The sequence below is a fragment of the Cavia porcellus genome, unplaced genomic scaffold (genome assembly GCF_034190915.1).
Source record: "Cavia porcellus strain 051 isolate PalLab524CR breed Dunkin Hartley unplaced genomic scaffold, mCavPor4.1 scaffold_1, whole genome shotgun sequence".
Classification (NCBI taxonomy): Eukaryota; Metazoa; Chordata; class Mammalia; order Rodentia; family Caviidae; genus Cavia; species Cavia porcellus.
This window is the reverse complement of record NW_026947484.1, coordinates 197,398,736-197,419,432: the sequence shown is the minus strand read 5'-3', so window position 1 is coordinate 197,419,432 and position 20,697 is coordinate 197,398,736. Positions and strand designations below refer to the sequence as shown.

General features: G+C 37.6%; 2 protein-coding genes across 2 annotated transcripts; both read left to right on the top strand.

The window, feature by feature from the left end:
• Positions 1-658: 658 nt before the first annotated feature.
• On the top strand, positions 659-1,612 carry LOC100732943 (olfactory receptor 1B1). Its single transcript, XM_003470646.2, has one exon. It carries the CDS (start codon positions 659-661, stop codon positions 1,610-1,612), a length of 954 nt encoding a protein of 317 aa, XP_003470694.2.
• Positions 1,613-18,894: 17,282 nt separating this feature from the next.
• LOC100733228 (olfactory receptor 1361-like) lies at positions 18,895-19,878 on the top strand. Its single transcript, XM_003470647.3, has one exon. It carries the CDS (start codon positions 18,895-18,897, stop codon positions 19,876-19,878), a length of 984 nt encoding a protein of 327 aa, XP_003470695.3.
• Positions 19,879-20,697: the final 819 nt, after the last annotated feature.

The window sequence follows — 20,697 nt, the reverse complement described above, 5'->3', positions numbered from 1 at the left end:
AGGGTTAGTGGAATAAGAGCAAAGGATGAATGTTAGAGAAAGCGTAAAAATCAAAGAGTGGTTGAATTCTGGGAGTTAAAGGGGTGGGTTCCTTTAGGTTTTGGCTTGTGCATCAGGAAGATGGTGATGATGATGATATTAACTGACACAGGCAGAAAGTGGGAAAGCAAGTGATTTCATGACAATCGATTGCAGTTTCACTATGCAAGTCAACAACTTTGAAGGAACCATTTCTTTGCTATATGTTTGAATACTGTAGTTCGTTGTGCTCTGTACAGGTACAGAGAGAAGAAATCAGAGGATGGTGGTGGAGTGAAGTGATAAGAAGCTGCAGACAATTATTTTATGAAGCTTGCCCCTGGTAAAAGATGAACAAGAGTTTGGATGAAAATACAAGACTAAATGAAGAATTTTTCACTGTGGGAGGGACTGAAGCAGGCTTGTGGATTAAATGGAATGAGCCACTAAGTTTTGAAGGGAAGAAATAAGGGAGATACTGCTACAATAAAAGGGGTGATCTAGAAGAAGGAGCGTGGTAGAACTGAGTTTAGTTTTTTGTGGATCTTGACCAACATAATTAAATTAAGCAGAAGTGTTACAACCCCTAACCTCTGATCTCTGACTCATTTTTTTTCAGGCAGGGTCATTGTTATTCATCATGAGTTGTTCCCCTAATGCTTCACACTCTCCAATTTTCTTGCTCTGTGGATTCTCAAGAGCTGCTTTTCCCCATGGTTTCCTTTTTTTCCTGTTCCTGACTATTTACCTGACCACCATATTGGGGAATGTGACTCTGGTAGTACTCATCTCCCGGGATTCCAGGCTCCACTCACCTATGTATTATTTGCTCCGTGGCCTCTCTGTGATAGATCTGGGGCTTTCCACAGTAACCTTGCCTCAATTGTTGGTCCATCTGGCCTCCGGTTACCCAGCCATCCCTGCTGCCCGCTGTTTGGCCCAGTTCTTTTTCTTCTATGCATTTGGAGTTACAGATACACTTATCATTGCTGTCATGGCTCTGGATCGCTATGTGGCCATCTGTGACCCTCTGCACTATGCTTTGGTGATGAATCACCAGCTCTGTGCTCGTTTATTGGCCTTGAGCTGGATGGTATCTGTAGTGCACACTATGCTGCATGTGGGTCTCATCCTGCCCCTATATTGGCTTGGGGATGCCGGGGGCCATGTTAACCTTCCCCACTTCTTCTGTGACCACCGGCCACTTCTGCGAGCCTCTTGCTCTGACATCCATTCCAATGAGCTGGCCATATTCTTGGAAGGTGGTTTTCTCATGCTGGGTCCCTGTGCCCTCATTGTACTCTCCTATGCCCGGATTGGGGCCACCATCTTCCGTTTGCCATCAGCTGCTGGTCGCCTTCAAGCAGTCTCCACCTGTGGATCCCACCTTACCATGGTTTGTTTCCTCTACGGCACCATCATATGGGTCTACTTTCAGCGATCTTCCCAGAACACTCAGGATCAGGACATGGTGGCTGCAGTCATGTACACTGCTATCACACCTTTGGCCAACTCATTTGTTTATAGCTTCCGTAACAAGGATGTGAAGGGTGCACTCTGCAGGCTGCTGAGACAGGAGAGAGTGAATTCCTGATTAGCCTGCTCTGGGGTGTATTTGAAGCAAGAAAAGGCATTGACAGGTCTCGATCACAGTTGGTTTGGGGGAGATCAGTGGGAACAATGGGCTAGACAACTGAAGGACCTTCAGATTTGACCCTTGTCAGTGCTGTGTTCAGATAGAACTGTGAAAATCTCTCCTTCATACACACATGTGTTCTGGACTCCTTTATCTGTAGGCCTCTGGAATTCCCTCCATTTGCCATTTACTTTCAATTATCAGGTGGTTATAAATGAGTCAGCAGGCTTGGGTAGCTTTAATTCTGCAGTTTTGATGGAGTGGAAGGGTAGAATTTTAAAACTATATACAAAAGCATGGACAGTGGAGCTAATCACAATCACATTTAATCTGTTGTACTTTCCTATAAGAGTGTGTTGTGCATATAGGAAAGTAAGTAGAGGACAATTTAGACAAATAAATATGGCACATTTACTACTTATTCCATTTAGTCAACAAATACATGTCCAGTAGTGAGTGTGAAGTAATAATCATGATTCTGCTATTCTGTATTTAGGCCTCAATTTCCAGCGACCTCTCATAGTGTGAAAATCTAACTTTAATGCATTTGGGTCTAGTTGAAATATTGATTTCAATATGCCTTTTGTAAATCAAATATAGACAGAAAAATGCAAACTTTTTCTGCATGAAAGAAAAATAATGAACTATTTCAGCAGTGGAGAAAAATGGCTTTGCTTACTTTTTGATTGCTGGAACACTCTCCTCTCTTGTGTTACCTCTTAATAGAGATTAAAATGGAAATTTTCACCTTTATGGAATTTTAGCCATTTATCTTATTTGAAATGCAGCTTCATTCAAACACATTGTAATGAATTGTTTGCTGTGGCTTTCCAGGATACCTGTGGCTCCCAGTGTATGAGAATCATACATTGTCCTTGAAGCACCTTCAGCATCGCTGATCCAGCCAGCATCTCTGAGTCCTCCCATTCCTGAGTTTGCTGATCTCCATTTCTATTCCTGCACAATGCTATTCCCATGCCAAGGCACTGTCTCAAGCCTGTTGGCTCCCCAGTTAGGTTTGAACTGTATATTACCCTGGTAACTTGCACGTGGTCTCTCCAGCATCTTCTGTCACCCAATTCTTTCATTTTCTCAAACTATTGGTAAACTATATTGACCTCATCTCAATTCTTATTTTACATTATCTGTCTATGAGTTTTGATTTAGTTGCTTTTGAACAATTACTTCACCCATATACTTGGCTCTGACAACATCACACTATTTATGTCCTATATTCTACATCTTTGCTTGCTTCATTTTATCACAGAGATTCTCTGCTAAAAATATCATGTGTCTAAGTCAATCACTATCACCTTAAAATGACAAGCTAAGAAACTAAGCTTTATCACAGTTTCATTTTTACAAGTTTTAGACCTTCATAAAATCCCAGATCTCTAATACTAATCTATTACTAATCTGGCCCACCGTTTGCGATGCTGATCTTACAGACCATTAATTTTTGTTATCAACACTGATACATAAGTTTCCAAGAAGCCAATCCTGATCCTCTTACCCTGTCTACAACAGTGCTTTTCAGTCTTTACTATGCATCAGAAATACATGGAAGAGTTTTTTAAAATCCTCTTGTCTAGGCTCTGACACTGTAAAGACTGAATTTCACTGGTATGGTGGATTACTCATCAGTATGTAACAAATGTTCCCCCCTAATGATTCTGATACGTAGCTATAGTTTAAATCATTGCTCTTTATTTTGAATCTTATCAAAATGATACAGAAAAACTGACTTTTGGATTGCTGGAACAGAATAGAGGATGCAGAAACAACCTAGACACATTTAGCTATGTGACCTTTGATAAAGTGGCTGAAAATAATTCTGGAGGAAAGAAAGCCTTTTAAGGAAATGGTGCTGGGAAACTGAATAGCTCCATGCAGAAGACAGAAGCTAGACCTGTATGTCTGATCATATACTAAATTGACATCAAAATGATTCAAGCATCTAAATATTAAAAAGAAGCATTTAACCTCCTGAAAGATAAAATAGGCAAAACTCTCAGAGTCATAGGTGTAGGCCAGGACTTTATGAATAAAACTCCAATGACACAAGAAATAACATCAAGAAATGACACATAGGGTTATATCAAATTAAAAAGCTGCTGCCCAAGAAAGGAAACATGCAACAGAATGAAGAGACACCCTACAGAGTGGGAAAAAAATGTGCCTCAGACAGAAAGTTAATATCCAGAATATACAGAGAACCCAAAAATTTATACAACCCCCAAAATAAATGACCCAATCAAAGAAAGGAAACTGAAATTAATAAATATTTTTTTGGAAATATGAATTGCCAATAAACATATGAAAAGATTTTCAACATCTTTGGTCATTTGAAAAATATAAATTAAGCCTTCTGGTCACAGCCTGATTTACTTCATGGCCTCCAGTCTCCTGCGGTTGCCTCCCCCCAGCATGGCACAGGGCCTTGCTTCACTATAGCAGCAGCATGTCACAGCACATGTGATTTCATGATAGGCCCCAAAGCTGATGGCGAGACCATTCTAAAAGGTCCACAGTTCATTTTCCAGGAGCAGAACATGGCGGAGTTGGTGCATATCTGGCAGGACCATGACTACCTAGCAACCTACACAACCTAGCAACCTTGTTGGATGTAAATAGTGGGATCGGAAGGTCAAAGAGTTTGTGAGACTTACTGCAGCCCTTTCAGACCCACCCTTCTCTGAAAGCCACAGAAACCTGGCTTCTCAACTCAGAGGGTAGGTTCCTCCAAACACCCTCTTTTCATTCCCAACCTGAATTTCAGCTTTTCAGGAAGTCTATTTCTAATCTGTGCCCTCTGTGACTGTCTCTTGCAGCTATCCCTCGCCCAGTCACTGTGGTAGGGTGGCCCCAGAAACCCTGAAGTGAGTCATTCTGTAGTTGTTCTACAGTTCAGTCTTAAACAATGAACCCCTTTCTAAAATGCGTCCTGATTAAACAGTCGCAAATATGTGGCTATGTACTGTATTTCTTCCTCAACACTAGCCTGTCATGTGAAAGGAGTCACTTTTAAATTAAAATATTATGTTGTTTTTCCTGTTTACAATAACCATGGGCTTGTCTTTGGGCTATCATTGCTGGCCCAGTCTGATTCAATTCTGGGGATGAAAAGTTATCTGACAGTGTTATCAGCCTGTATTTCTGGGGAACAGTCTTTTCCTTAAAGTAAATAGGTTAAAAATTTGAATAGAGCCTCTAAAAACAAAAATTCTAAAAGTAATTCCATGTCTCTCAATAACTGCCATATATTTTTTTTAATAATATTGCTTTAATCTCTGGAATTTGATCATATTTATGAACTACTTTTTATTTAAATTTTATTTAAAAGGAAAAAGAGAAAAAACAAAACAAAACAAAGCAGTGTAAGGGTACAAGTAATACAGAACTACAAAAAAAAAAACAGTAAGAAATCACCAGTTAATAGATTACAATTATCATCCTAGAGACAGTTGTTCAAGTCACAGTTTCAAAGCATACAAAGTGGACATTCAAACAGTGAGACTGCAAACAGTTGTGTTCAATGATCCAACCAAAAACATTAATATGGGCATCTATTTAACACCCTTAAACACACTTGCAGTTGTATACTTTAGAGCACTTTTTTTCCTCCCTTTTTTACAATAAAAATTACACATTTTGGGTTTTATTACTTCTTAGTTCTTATTACTTTTTTTTGGAAGAGAATAAAGTCAAATATGGCAAAACAAATCTGTCAGTCAAAACCAAGGATAGACATAGCACATGATGTAAAAACAGAGTACGAGGGGCTGGAGCTTTAGCTCAGTGGCATAAGCGCCTGCCTTGCAAGCAGGCAGTTGTGAGTTCGATCCCTGGTACCGATAAAAAGGAAAAAGACAAACAAAACAAAACAAAACAAAAACAGAGTACAAGGTTATCGACAATGGTTACCATAATGCCTCTTGCTTCCTTAAAAAGAATTGTCTATCTCATTAGGTATTATAAAGTTGAACAAAACAGTAGAGAACAAGACCAATAAAACCTAAACCTTGTAAACACTATAGGACTTCCAAAGAAGATAATAGTCAAACCAGAATGGGCATCATAGTGAATCTTATTGCCTTCAAAGTAGTTGCCTATACCTTCAAAATTGATACTATCATACAGAAGGGAACAGAGTCTAATCAGTCAAAACAGGATAGTGGGAGTATTACAGGACTTCAAATCAAGTTAATAGGAAATCAAATAAGTTACTATAATATATCCTGCTAATTTTTTTGATTTTTCCCCTTAATTAAAAAAACATAAAAAATAACTAAATAATTTTTTTAATGGATAAGGAGGAGACTGAGATAAAAGAAGACATAACATCATAACAGTACAGGTCAAAGCATGACAGTTTCAGCAACCTACTGCTTCACCACCAAATAACCTGGTTTAATAGTAGTTACCATAGTGTTTTTTTCCTTGAACTATTTGAATATAACTTCATATACTATAGCTTCAAACATATCAAGTCAGTGTAAAACCATTCAAGTGGATGAAAGCATTGTAGGGTTTTTAGAACCAACTAACAGAAAATAAACAATGATTTCTATATTATTTCTTTGCCTATAACAATTTTAGTTTATACTATCACATATAATAAATTCTAGCAAGATATATCATGATAACACCAATGGAGACAGAAAAGCCATTTGGTGGGGCTACAAAACAAGATGATAGTAAATCAGCACTAGCTATAATGATGACTTATTTTCTTCAAAATAGCTGTTCATTTCATCACAGGCAATAATAATAAGCAGCCCAGAATAAAGCCTTTCCAATTAATAAGTGAAAACTTTATAAGGCTTCAAGGCCACATAATGGGGAATCATAATTACCACCTACTTTTATATACTTGAATCATTACTTACATAAGGGAAACTATTTGGTATTCACACGTGCGAGATTGATTTATTTCACTTATGAGTATGGTCTCAAGCTGAGCCCAATTATTGATAAATATCTCAATGTGATCCTTCTTTATAGCTGAGTAACACTCCATTGTATAGAAATACCACAACTTTTTTATCCATTCCTCAGTTGATGGACACTTGGGTTGTTTCCAAGATCTGGCGATTACAAACTGTGCTGCTATAAACATAGGTGCACATATATCACTGTGGTATGATGCTTTCAGTTCTTCTGGGAATATGCCTAGAAGTGGAATAGCTGGAACAAATGGGACCTCCAATCCCAGCTTTTTGAGAAATCTCCAGACTGACCTCCACAAAGGTTGTACCAGTCTACATTCTCACCAACAGTGTAGGAGAGTTCCTTTTCCCCACAGCCTCTCCAGCATTTGTTGTCATTGGTTTTCTTGATCCTAGCCATTTTGTCAGGAGTGAGATGGAATCTCAGTGTGGTTTTAATTTACATTTCCCAAATGACCAATGATGATGAACATTTTTTCATGTATTTATTTGCCATTTGCATTTCTTCATCTGAGAATTGCGTATTCATCTCAGATGCCCATTTTTGGATTGGACCTTTGAATTTTGGGGGTTTGAGTTTTTTTAATTCTTTATATGTTTTAGACGAAAGTCCCTTGTCTGAGGGGGAGTTCACTAAGATCTTTTCCCAGTTTGTGGGTTTTCTTTTCACTATGCTGGAGATTTCTTTTGACATGCAGAAACTTTTTAATAAGAGGTGGTCCCAGTTACTGATTCAGGGAAGTATTTCCCTTGTGGTTTGAGTCCTGTTCATGAATTCTCTACCTACCCCTAGGTCTTCAAGGTTTCTACCCAATTTGTCTTCCAATAGATTTAGTGTTTCTGTTTTAATATTCAGATCTTTGATCCATTTCGATTTTAATTTAGTACATGGTGATAGGCATGGGTCTAATTTTAGTTTTCAGCATATGGAGAGCCAGTTTTTCCAACACCATTTATTAAAGAGACTATTGTTCTTCCAGTGAACCTGCTTGGCTCCTTTATCAAAGATAAGGTGGTTGAGTGTGTTGGTAGTTGTGGTTGTACTTTCTAATCTATTCCATTGATCTTCGGCTCTGTTTTGATTCCAGTACCATGCTGATTTTACTACTGTTGCTTTGTAGTATAACGTCAAGTCAGGGATTGTGATGCTTCCTGCCTTGCCTTTGCTGCTTAGAATTGCCTTTGCTATTCTAGGTTTCTTCTGGTTCCAGATGAATTTTAGGAGTGATTTCTCTAGATTTATAAGGTATGTTGATGGTATTTTTATTGGGATTGCATTGAATCTGTATAACAGCTTTGGGCGAATGGCCATTTTCACAATGTTTGTTCTTCCTATCCATGAGCAAGGGATGTCTTTCCATTTTCTGAGATCATCTTCAATTTCTTTTTTCAGTGTATTATAATTTTCCCTGTATAGGTCTTTCACTTCTTTCATAAGAGTAATTCCCAAATATTTCATTTTTTTGCTTACTAGTGTGAAGAGTGTGGTTTCACTTATTTCCCTCTCTGTGATTTTGTTGTTGGTGTATAGGAATGCTATTGATTTCTGAGTATTGACTTTGTATCCAGCTACATTACTGAATTTATTTATTATATCTAAGTGTCTTTCAATGGAGTTTAGGGGGTCTTCTATGTAGAGTATCATGTCATCTGCAAACAACGATAATTTCACTTCTTCTTTTCCTATTTTTACCCCTTTTATTTCTCTCTCTTGTCTAATTGCTCTGGCTAGTACTGGAGTGGTGATAAAGGACATCCTTGTCTTATGCCTGATTTTAAAGTAAAGGCTTTCAATTTTTGGCCATTTAGTATGATGCTGGCTGTTGATTTGTCATAAATGGCCTTTATTATATTGAGGTAAAGACCATCTATTCCAATTTTCTGTAAAGTTCTTATCATGAATGAATGCTGAACCTTATCAAAGGCTTTTTCTGCATCTATACAAATGATCATGTGATTCTTACTTTTGGCTTTATTGATATGGTGAATTACATCTATTGGTTTACATATGTTGAACCATCCCTGCATTCCTGGGATGAATCCCACTTGGTCATGGTGTATAATCTTCTTGATGATTTGCTGCATCCTGTTTGCCAATATTTTATTGAGGATTTTTGTGTCTGTGTTCATTAGGGAGATTGATCTATAGTTCTCTTTTTTAGTTGGGTCTTTCTCAGGTTTTGGTACTAGAGTAATATTTGCTTCCAGGAATGACTTAGGAAGGATTGCTTCCCTTTCAATTTCATTGAATAGTTTGAGGAGTGTTGGCATTAGGTCTTCTTTGTATTTCTTGTAGAATTTTGCAGTGAATCTGTCTGGGCCTGGGCTCTTCTTTGTAGGTAAGGACTTAATTACATTTTCAATTTATTTAATAGAGATTGGGTTATTCAGCAGATTTACATCCTCTTGATCTAGCTTTGGTAATTCATATGTTTCTAGGAATCTGTCTATTTCTTCTGTGTTATCAAACCTTTGAGAGTAGAGGATTTTGAAATAGGTGCTGATGATCTTCTGTATTTCTATAGAGTCTGTAGTGATTTCACCTTTTTCATTTTTTATTGCATGAATTTGAGATTTTTTTTCCCTTTTAAAAATAATGTTGGCTAGGGGCTTATCAATTTTATTTATTCTTTCAAAGAACCAACTCTTTGATTCATTGATTCTTTGGATTGTTTTCTTAGTCTCTATTGCATTGATTTCTGCTCTGATTTTTATAATTTCCTCCCTTCTTTTGGCTTTGGGCTTGACTTGCTCTTCTTTTTCTAGCTGTTTGAGGTGTAGCATCGGGTTATTTATTTGTATTCGTTCTGTTTTCCTGATGTGGGAACTCAGTGCAATAAATTTTCCTCTGAGGATGACTCTCATTGCATCCCAGAGATTCCTGTAAGTTGAGTCTGTATTTTCATTTTTTTGTAGGTATTGTTTAATTTCTTCTTTAATTTCCTCTGTGACCCACTGATTACTCAATAGTGTGTTATTCAGTTTCCATGTGTTTGTGGGATTTTTGCAATATCTTTTATCATTAATTTCTATTTCAAAGCGCTATGATCTGATAACATGCAAGGGGTGATTTCAACTCCTTTGCATTTGTGTAAATATGTTATGTGAGCTAATATATGCTCTATTTTAGAGAATGACCCATGTACTACTGAAAAGATGTTGTTGGGTGGAACATTCTGTATATGTCTATCTATTCCATTTGTTTTCAGGTGTGATTCAGTTCTGTTATTTCTTTGTGCATTTTCTGTCTGGTTGATCTGTCCCTTGGTATCAAAGGCATGTTAAGGTCTCCTGTTACAATTGTGCTACTGATAATTTGAGTTTTCATTTCTGTTATTAGTTATTTTATATAACTGGGTGCTCTGGAGTTTGCTGCATATATATTTAAGATAGTTATCTCTTCTTTTTGGAGTTTTCCCTTAACGAGTATGTAGTGACCTTCTTTGTCCTTTATGATCATTGTTGGTTTAAAGTTCACATTGTCTGCAAACAGAATGGCTCCTCCTGCTTTTTTTTTTGGATTCCTGTTTCATGAAGTATTGTTTTCCATCCTTTGACTTTCAGTCTGTGAGTATCCTTCTGGGTTAGATGGGTTTCCTGCAAACAGCATATGGCTGGAGTTTGTTTCTTGATCCATTCTGCTAGTGTGTTTCTTTTGATGGGTGCATTGAGACCATTTATATTAATGGTTATATGCTGGTTATATACTGGTTATATTAATGTTATATGCTGGTTTATTGTTGACATGTTATCTCTCTGCTGTTGCATCTTTATCTTTCTGTTCTGTTTAATTATCTGCTTTGCTTAGTGTTTTTTTCCTTTGTGTATCTAAACTGTCTCTCAATATTTTATGCAGGGTTGGTTTGGTGTTCATGACGTTCTTCAGCTGTTCTTTTTCATGGAAGTATCATATTTCACCATTGATTTTGAAAGATAGTTTTGCAGGGTACATCTGTCTAGGTTGGAAATCATTTTGCTTTAGGATCTGGAATACTTCACTCCATGCTCTTCTTGACTTTATTTTTTGAGCTGAGAAGTCTGTTGTGATTCTAATAGGTTTTCCTTCATAAGTGGTCTGTCTTTTCTCTCTGACAGCTTTTAATAATCTATTCTTGTGTTGGATTTCTGGGATGGTGATTATTATATGTCTGGGTGTAGTTTTATTTTGGTTATGACTATTTGGAGTTCTATAGGCTTCACTGAACCTGATGTCAGTTTCTGATCTCACGCTTGGGAAATTTTCAGCTATTCTCTAAATATCCTCTTGACATCCTTTATATTGTCTCCTTCTTTTTCATTATTCCCTATCAATCTTATGTTGTTTTTCTTTGCATCATCTTGCAGTTGTTTATTGTTATTTCCTGATTCCTTGTTATTTTTAAAAGATTTTTCCCTTCATATTCACTAGCTGCAATACTGTCTTCAAGATCTGAAATTCTATCTTCACTTTCACTGAGATGGTTTTTACAGCTTTCAGTGGAGTTTTTTATTTCCCGTGTATCTCTATGCATCTGCTTTATGTATTCTGTTTGTTTCTTATATTGCTCATCCAGGCATTCTATCTTTTTGTTTATTTCCTCCAATTTTTTTAACTCTGTTCTCTTTAGATATATTCAGAATCTCTTTCATTTCTTTTATTATTTCTTTTACCTGGGAGATTATTTTGAGTTTGAATTCCTGTAAAGCTTCCTGGAGTTGCTTATTTATTTCAGTAGCTATTATGTCTGATATTTGAGGTGTATGGCATACATTTTCTTCTATATACATCACTCCTAGGGTTTCTTGAGATGCACTGGAAGTTTGAGGTTGTAATTTGGTCTTTCGTTTTGTCATTTTCCTATATTTCTATGTTTTAGTGTTATTTGAAAGCTTTGTCAGGTTCTGTTGGAAATCCACTTCTATATTCACAGCTCCTGGGACTCTGGCACCCCGTTCCCCCAGGCCACTGGGCCTCTGGAACCAGTGCCCATCTTCTGCCTGTTTAGAGCTCCATAGTTCCAGATAAGCTGGGCTCCAAGGACACTGTGCGCCAACCTGCTTGCTTGAAACTCCACAGTTCTCCAAGCACAGCTGGAATGGGGAGGTGGATGTAGGCGCCTGGGGCCCACTTAGCCACTTCACTGCACCTGGAAGGCTCGAGGGTCCCGAACAGTGTGGGCTGGGGCATAGTGCACTGGGCACTTACTGCAGGCCACAGGGCCTCTGGAACTGGTGATGCTCGCCTGCTTGCTGAGAAATCTACAGTCCTCTAGACACATGGGGAGGTGGATGCAGGCACCCCAGACCAGCCCAGACCTTAATCTGCACCCAGACGGTGCAAGAGTCCCAAATAGGCTGAGCTCTGGGGATAGTGTGCGCCCACCTGCTTGCTGGTAACTACACAGTTCTCCAAGCACAGCCAAAATGGGGAGGCTGATGTTGGCGCCTCAGAGCCACTTATCCACTTCACTGCACCCGGAAGCCTGGAGGGTCCCGAACAGTCTGGGCTTTGGACAGAGTGCTCTGGGCACTTACCGCAGGCCGTGGGCCTCTGGAATTGGTGATGCTCACCTGCTTGCTCTGAACTACTTCTTTAAAGATACTGACTGAACTTCTTTTATGTAGGTTAATGGTGAAAAAAATACTGACCTGCACCAGATTTGTTATTTCTAAGAAATATAATTCACATCTATAAGCCATACACCATTATTGTTACATTTAAAAATGAGAGCAAATATCTCTTCACTTACATAAAATCTCATATTTTTTGATATGGGACTTTAACCCGGCTGTTTGCTTTATTTTTTAAACATTTGCTTAAATTGAACATTCTGAAGATGATATTTCTGAAATTGGTAAGCAAAGTAGGTAGATTTACTTAACCCAGCAAAGGAAAGGAACTGGGTGATGGGAGGAAATCAGCAAGTCATTGGCAAGCAGGATGGAGACACAGTAATGATAAGGGAATAAAACTCCCTACCTATATGTCCAGTATGAGTTTGTGTTCTCCAAAATTGAAAAATGAATTTTAGGAACAATAGAGGTTAAGAGTAGAATATATTTTGTTGAGAGAAAGAAAGTTTCTGTCTGAAAGAGAGACAGCAGGGGTCCAGAGTGGGTTGTCAAAGATTGTTTTTTTTTTTTAAAGGGACTTTTATAGAACAAAACCATAGGGTAAGACAGGTTCAAGATAGAGAAAACTGGGAACTCACAGGCAGATGGGCATGAGGTGGAACAGAACTATTATCAACCAGTAGAACTGTTTAGGTAAAACTGACCAAATCAGGGACAAATGGGGAAGTGAGTCATGTAGTAAGTGAGCATTCTTATGGAGCAGTGATTCTTCCTGTAAGGGATTGGGATGGTGGCTCCTGGCTTCATCGAGGTGATCCATATCTATTTAGAATATCAATTCCTGATGATTATACTGAGGATGTGGTTGCATTTGTTTTGCCTTTTGTTTTGGGATCTGGCCCACAGTAGGAGGTGTCTATCTCCACCAAGGTCACAAGACATCTGGTCCTCTGTGCCACCTCCCTCAAGGGCCTAGTCCTGTCTGACTGCCTATAATATTCAAACTAACTCAGCTGCTTGTAACAATAACAATCAGATTATCTTTTTCCTGTCTCTCAAATCTTCATACCTTGCACCTAATTCAGCTGAGTTAAAATGTTTGGATTAAAAAGTAAGTGCTCAATTAATTGCAGAAATAATGGATCAGGAAATTTGTCTACTTGAGATAATGAAATAAGAATCAGTTTTCCCTTGAGTTTTTCTTGGATAACTGCTAAAATACAAGGCTGTAATATTGCCCTTTGGGTATATCTTCCCTGTAGACCAGTTGTTTTCAGAAGTTTTATAGTCTTTGGCTTGGTGAACCTAGGTATAAGGAAGAAGAATGAGCAGAATCCTGAGTCACAGTTTCATATGATACAAGAAAGTGGCAGGCCTTGGCCCATTCTAATTAGTATTTCTCCTGCAAACAATTGGAACCTCCTGGGGTTAGCAGATTCCCAGAGTGTAGGTAAGTGAGCCAGGTTCACTGTGATATGCTACCCTATAGGAAGCTTTTTATGGAAAATGATAAAGAGGATACTTTTGAACAAGAGGGAGTCCCGTTCTGCCCTGTATCAGTTACAAAGAAAAGGTAAGGCTAAATTTATTCCCTGTTGTAATAGTAAAGGGAAAAGGAATAGAGAATATTAAATCATTCTTTTTTAAAAAAAGAAAACAGTGTGATATTAGTACCAAGAAGACCAAAGAATATAGGTTGATAAAAATATTGTAGTCAAAGGAAGCAAAATAAGATGAAGAAATTGTCAATTATAACATGGAAAGATACATTTTTGGGTGAAAAATTGAAGGCTGAGGAGAATATAGTCATACAATCAGGGAGGATATGGAGAAATATTTCATGGTTCCCAGATGCTAGAAATAAGTGACAGAAGGTCTAATTTATTTTGTGGAGATCGGAGGACCTATTTTTGAGACAATAAACAGGTTCTTATTTAAACATCTCAGATTCAATCTTTGTGATTCATCACCTTAAGAGGGTAAATAGATTAGAAATAACTTAAATAAAAAGTCACTAAAATGATCTTATTCCTAACAGTTAAATACTTATAAAATATTTCTGTTGGTGCTCTCATCAAAGAGGAAAGTCAAGAATAAGCAAGTCTGGGGTTTGACATTTTAGCTTTCTCCCTCCTGCATGACACTAGATGTGCTGAAGCACCAGGCAGACACCAAAGGACTTAATATTCTTATCTGTCCTTTTCCATGGATTTGTCCTTAGTTTTGTCCTTCCAGATTTCTGTTTACTTGCTAAATTAAGGTGTTTCAGTGTTGTGTGTGTGTGCACCTTCATACCTCTTCTAAAAGAACTTCTCTCTTTGTCTTTGCCAAGCACTGGCATCCTTGATCTCTTCCAGTTGCCTGAATGAGATCCACAGAGCTCAAATTCTGATAGGAGCAATGTTATGATATTGAAAAATAAGGAAAGCACAGAAGCAAACATTGACATTAGCCAACTAGAGAACTATCAATGATTATTACTTTTACTGTATGCAATTAGCTTAAAAATGTATTTTTGTTTTGCTTGAAAGAAAATATAGTTGTGTTACATTCTTATCCTCATAATGGATAAGCCTACTGTCATTTTATTTTTTACTTCTTGGAGCCTATTGATTCTCACCCTTTCCTCGTGAAGGGAGTTACTTTGCCTCTCTTCCTTTTCATCTCTTCTCTTTCATCTTCATAGAAACATGCATGCTGTCATGAACAAAGTGGATCTCTGCCTTACTTGAGTAATAGAAGAGCTTACAATTTAAGCCACATCCACTGACACAGAAGAATGCAGAAAATAAAGAATAAACACTGGAAAATGTAAGATGTCCTTATTTTTAAACTCTTTTTTCCTAGATGTGATCTATTAATTAAAGATGATTTTTAAGCTTGGCATGGTGGTGCACTCCTGTAATCCTAGCACTTGGGAGGCCTCCCAAGTGGATTCTTGCAAGTTTGAGACCAGCCTGGGCTACAAAGTGAGCCCAAGGCAAGTCTGAACTGCATAGCGAGAACCTGTCTCAAAAACAAAAACAAAAGTAAAAACACAGTTGGTTTTTAGGTTGTGCTTCAGGAAAATATTATGCAAAAGAAAGCTGGTCTGGAGTCTAGTGAGTTGAACATTTCTGTGTCGAAACACAATGCAAAGGGACCAAAAATGTGGCACGCACAAAGCCCTGAGCTTGATCCCTGGCACTACAAAGACCAAAACAAAGCTCAAACAAGAAACAAAACAAAATAAAACCCTAACCTAATGTTTCATATGTTATCTAATAAGGTTCCAAAGATAACCAATTTTAATGTCTTCAGTACTGTGAAGGAGAAATGTTCCTTCCTAATGGACTTGAGTCACTTTTTTTGTGATCAGTTTTCTATTGTGGAGACAGGTAATTTAGGAAATCAGAGCTATTATCTTAACTCTTTAGTTTCTTGCAAAGGTATCAGATTTATCATTTGTTTTTGTTCTTCCAACTTTCTAGAGATCTCAGAAAAACAGTAACAAAGAGAAAACTCCAAATAGTAAGTTGAAATGAAGGAGAATAATTAGCATTTGTCACATTCTGGTGAATTTCTAAGAGATCGAATGGTAACAGCTGTTAGATAAAAATCCCCTAGACTATCAGAAAAGGATTGCAGAGGAAAAGAGCGTTGATCTTCCTAGCAAGGACCCAAGGCCCAGAGGGATCCAGTTCAGGAGGAGGGTGAGAAGAGAGAATGTGGAAAGAATGCAGAATGTAGGGGGATTAGCTAAAATAAACAAGGCTTCCTGAAGTACAACTAAGCCAAACACTCCACAAATAGTCTTCTCTCTTCCCTCACCTTAACACTCAGATCATATTAATATCATCTTGTTTTGAAGTCCCATCAAACTGTTGTTCTTCTGTCTCTGTCGCTTTTATCATGTTGTATCTCATTGGATTTTATTATATGTGATATTATAAACAAAATTTTTATAGGCAAAGAGATAATATAGAAACCATTGTTCGTTTTCTGTTAGCTGGTTCTAAATACCCTGTAATACTTTCATCCTCTTGAATGGTTTCACACTGTTTTGATATAGTATATGAAGTTATACTCAAATATTTCAAGGAAAGAGACGCTATGGTAACTACTATTAAGTCCGGTTATCTTGTGGTGAAACACTATGTTGCTTAAATTGTTCTGTTCTGACCTGTATTATTATGTTGTTATGTCTTCTTTTATCTCAGTCTCCCCCTTTTTAAAAATTTTATTTATTTATTATTATTATTTTTTAATTAAGGGAAAAATTTTAAAAATTAGCAGGGTATATTATAGTAACTTTTTGATTTCCTATTAACTTGATTTGAAGCCCTGTATTGCTCTCACCATCTTGTCTTGACTGATTTTGTTCTATTCTGTTCAGTTTGATAGTATCAAGTTTGAGGGTATAGGTAACTACTTTGAAGGCAATAAGATTCACTATGATGCCCACTCTGGTTTGACTATTGTCTTCTTTTGAAGTCTAGTAATGTCTCCAATGTTTAGGTTTTATTGGTTTTGTTCTGTACTGTTTTGTTCAATTTTATTATACCTGATGATATAGGCAGTTCTTTTTAAGGTAGCAAGAGGCATTATGGTAACCATTGTTGATCACCTAGTATTCTGTTTTTACATCATGTTCTACATCTGTCTTTTGTTTCGACTGACTGCTTTGTTTTGTCATATTTGGTTTTATTCTCTTCCAAAAAAAAGTAATAAGAACTGTGGGTGTAATAAAACCCAAAATGTGTAAATGTTATTGTAAAAAAGAGATGAAAAGAAAGTGCTTTAAAGGATACAACTGCAAGTGTGTTTATGTGTGTAAGATAGATGACCATATTACTAAGTTTTTGTTAGATCATTAAACACAACTGTTTGCAGTCTCACTGTTTGAATGTCCACTTTGTATGCTTTAATTTTGTAACTTGAACAACTATTTCTAAGATGACAGTATGTAATCTATTAACTAGTGATTTCTTACTGTTTATTTTTGAAATTCTGTATTACTTGTACCCTTTTACTGTTTTGTTTTGTTTTGTTTCTTTTCTTTAAATAAGATAAAAAACACTCATATCATGATAGCTGAGCATTTTACCTCAATGAAAAATTGAAAATTCTCTATAAAGACAAAGAGGAACATAAAATTGACTATTGCATCTCAGGGGAAAGAATTAATTTTTTGGACAAGTAGCATAAAGACAAGCTCCTCATATAACAAGTAGAAAGATTTCATGTTGCTGGAAGACTGTATTGTGGGCTCTGACATGAAAATAAAATAAGAAATTGATCCTTGCTATCTAGAACAAGCAACTCCAAAGCACTCAGAATTACAAACCAGTAACATCAAAAAAAAAAAAAAAACCCTCTTAACCGACTTCAGAAGAAATTTCAACAATTCAACCTACAAAAGATAGTGTAAAAATGTCTATTCTCAGAAAAGTGTATCCACAAGAATAAGATACTGTGCTAAAGGAACAAACAAAATGTTAGAGCGGAAGGAAGTAAACGTATGATTGTAAGGACAAAGGAACTATCAGTTCTGATTTACTGAGATCATAATTTAGGACTAGAGAGACAAATAGAAGATATCAAAAAAATGAGATTAATAAAAAGTTTAATAATCCAATTAGGAAGAGTTTCAGAGTTTTCTACTGCTGTCGGCAGGGGTCATCACGCTCCTTACATGTGAAGATCATTCGAAAGTCTACTCTGCTGGCCCTAGGTTGTTGGATTCTGAGGACCAACAGGATGATGGCCTAACTAGGTTGAAACAATTTAATGAATCTGTGTCCTGGAACTGTAACCAATGAATTGAAGAATGGAACTAGTCCATGGAATGATCATAGGTGTAGATGTCTGCATGAATTCATGTCTTAAAGATACAAAAATCATCCTTGGAGTACAGAGATCCTGTATATCTGTAAGTTCATTTAAAATTAAATTTGCTCAATGTATTTTTCTAGTTACTTTTCTACATCTAGAAATATTGAGTACTTAAGGAAATAGCATTTGATATTTTATTCTACCAAACAGATTGTTTCTGGATACTTAGGAATGTTGGGCTTAAGGTGAAATTTAAGAAGTGGGAAGCTGTTGTAAGAGCCTGATGCTGAGGCAGGGGCAGAGGACTTCACTGTGGCAGAGGAAGGTGGAGGGAGGACCTACGTAATGATGTTTTTCAAGATTACTATTTCTAAGTGATATGCTATTTGGGATATTTTGAGGCTCAGAAGTATAAACCATTGAAGAGCTAAAACTACACACAGAGGTAGACAAGCTTAGGGTGAGGAATATCTGCTTCATATTCTATATTCTTCCTTTACATAATGCTCTATGTTTTAAAATTGGCTTGTCACATTCATATGGAAATACAGTATGTCATTGAAACATGTTTCTTTTTACAGCAACATCAAAAGTTATCTCTTTGTTGTGCCTTTTTGTCTGTCCTTAGGGAAAAACCTGAGCTGAGAAGATTTGAGAATTCTATTTGCTGGAAGATTATATTCCTTGAACTTTAATTGCCAATAAAGGCAGTGATTATATTAATCACTTCTCATGTCTCAGGTTAATTTAGTTGAATTAACAGGAACATCCCTGCCAAAAGAATAATACTAAATTTTTTATGTGCAAAATTAGGACCAGATCACCTTACATGTAGGATTCCAAGATCTGGATGAGCCATGACATCTTTGTCTTCCCATTTCAACTCTTATTCTTCTTCCTTGCAGGTGATGTAGGCTATGTCTTATGGCCACTAGAAATAGGACAGAAGTGATGGAATTTGTCTTACTGGGTTTGTCCAGCTGGCCAGAGATGCAGCCAGTTATTTTTGGAATTGTCCTTGCCATGTACCTGGTTGCACTTACAGGCAATGTCCTACTAGTAATTGTTGCCCACTCAGACTCCAAACTTCAGACTCCCATGTATTTCCTTCTCAGCCAGCTTTCTTTCATTGACATATTTCTGACAACCATCACTGTGCCGCAGATGCTGGTGCACACACTGTCTGTGAACCGAACCATTTCCTACAACCGACGCATGATCCAGCTGTTTTTCTTTATGGCTGTGGGCAGCATGGAAGGCCACTTGCTGGCTACCATGGCATATGATCGCTATGTTGCCATCTGTGACCCCCTAAAGTATTCTGCCACTGTCACCAATAGACTTTGTCTGCGTATAACGTTGACTTCCTGGGTGGTCGTCAGCCTTAACAGCCTTCTTTACAGTGTGTTGGTTAGTCGCTTAACCTTCTGTGGCAACTTGGTCACCCACTTTTTCTGTGATATTACTCTTCTGCTGCAGCTGTCTTGTATTCGACCAGTGGTCAATGAAATGCTAATATTCACTGAGGGTGTAGCTGTGGTGGTCAGTCCCTTCTTCTTCATTTTGGCTTCCTATGTCCGCATTGGTATTGCTATAACCCGCATGCACTCATTTGCTGCCCTGCACAAAGCTCTGTCCACCTGCAGCTCCCATATTCTAGTTGTGGTTCTTCTGTATGGCTCTGTGATTCGCATGTACCTCCGGCCATCCTCAAGCTACAACTTGGACCAGGATCGCCAGGTTGCCATCTTTTACACAGTAGTCACCCCCATGCTGAATCCACTAATCTATAGCCTCAGGAACCAGGAAGTTAAAGGAGCTCTCAAAAGACTTTTCAGGAAGCCTTGCATCTCAGGGAACTTCCAGTGTAGCTCGCAAGCAAACAAGGAATGGCAGCACATCTCCTGAGACCAATGCCTCAGATAGATGTGCTCTATTCTTAATGACTGGGACTAATCACATTCCAGGGTTGACTCATCAATTGATTGGATTTGTGAAGAAGTGAATCTATGAGCAAATAGTTCTGACCTCTGTTGACTGAGCTAGAATTTCATGACACTAAGAAAAAAAAATTAAGATTGCAAAACTTTAGTATTTCTTCTTTTAGGTATATATGTAATATGTAACAATTTTTGCTAGGCAAAAAGAAAACAAATCAGTAAGGCTTGCAAAATTTTGATCATTCTAGTGGCAGTGTGTCTTAGTTACTTTTTCATTCCTGGGACACGTACACCAGCATCTACAATTTAAAAGAGCAGAGATTCATTCTGGCTCCTAGTTTAATCCACAGGCGGTTGGCTTCTAGGCAGAAATGGCATGGTAGAAGGGTCTCAACAGAGGAGAGCTGCTCACATCATGGAAATGAGGAAGAAGAGAGGAGCTAGGGAGAGATATATACCCTTCCAGGTCATGTCCCTCAGTGACCCACCTCTCCTAACCAGGCCTCACCTGCCAACAGCATGCTTAGCTTCTGAACTTACCGGTGGCTGAATCCACCATAGAGTACACCATCGCCATGATCCAAGCATCTTCTAAAAGCCCCATCCCTGAACACATGAGACTTTGGGGGAACAGTCTAGATCTAAACCATCACACTATGTGTCCTGTACTGCCTTTCAGAGAGAAGCCAAAGTGAGTTATGATACTATTATACAGAAAAGTGAGTTTAGAATAAGTGGTAGAAGAGTTTAACTCTCCCTTGAAATCATAACATTTAATAGTTTCTCA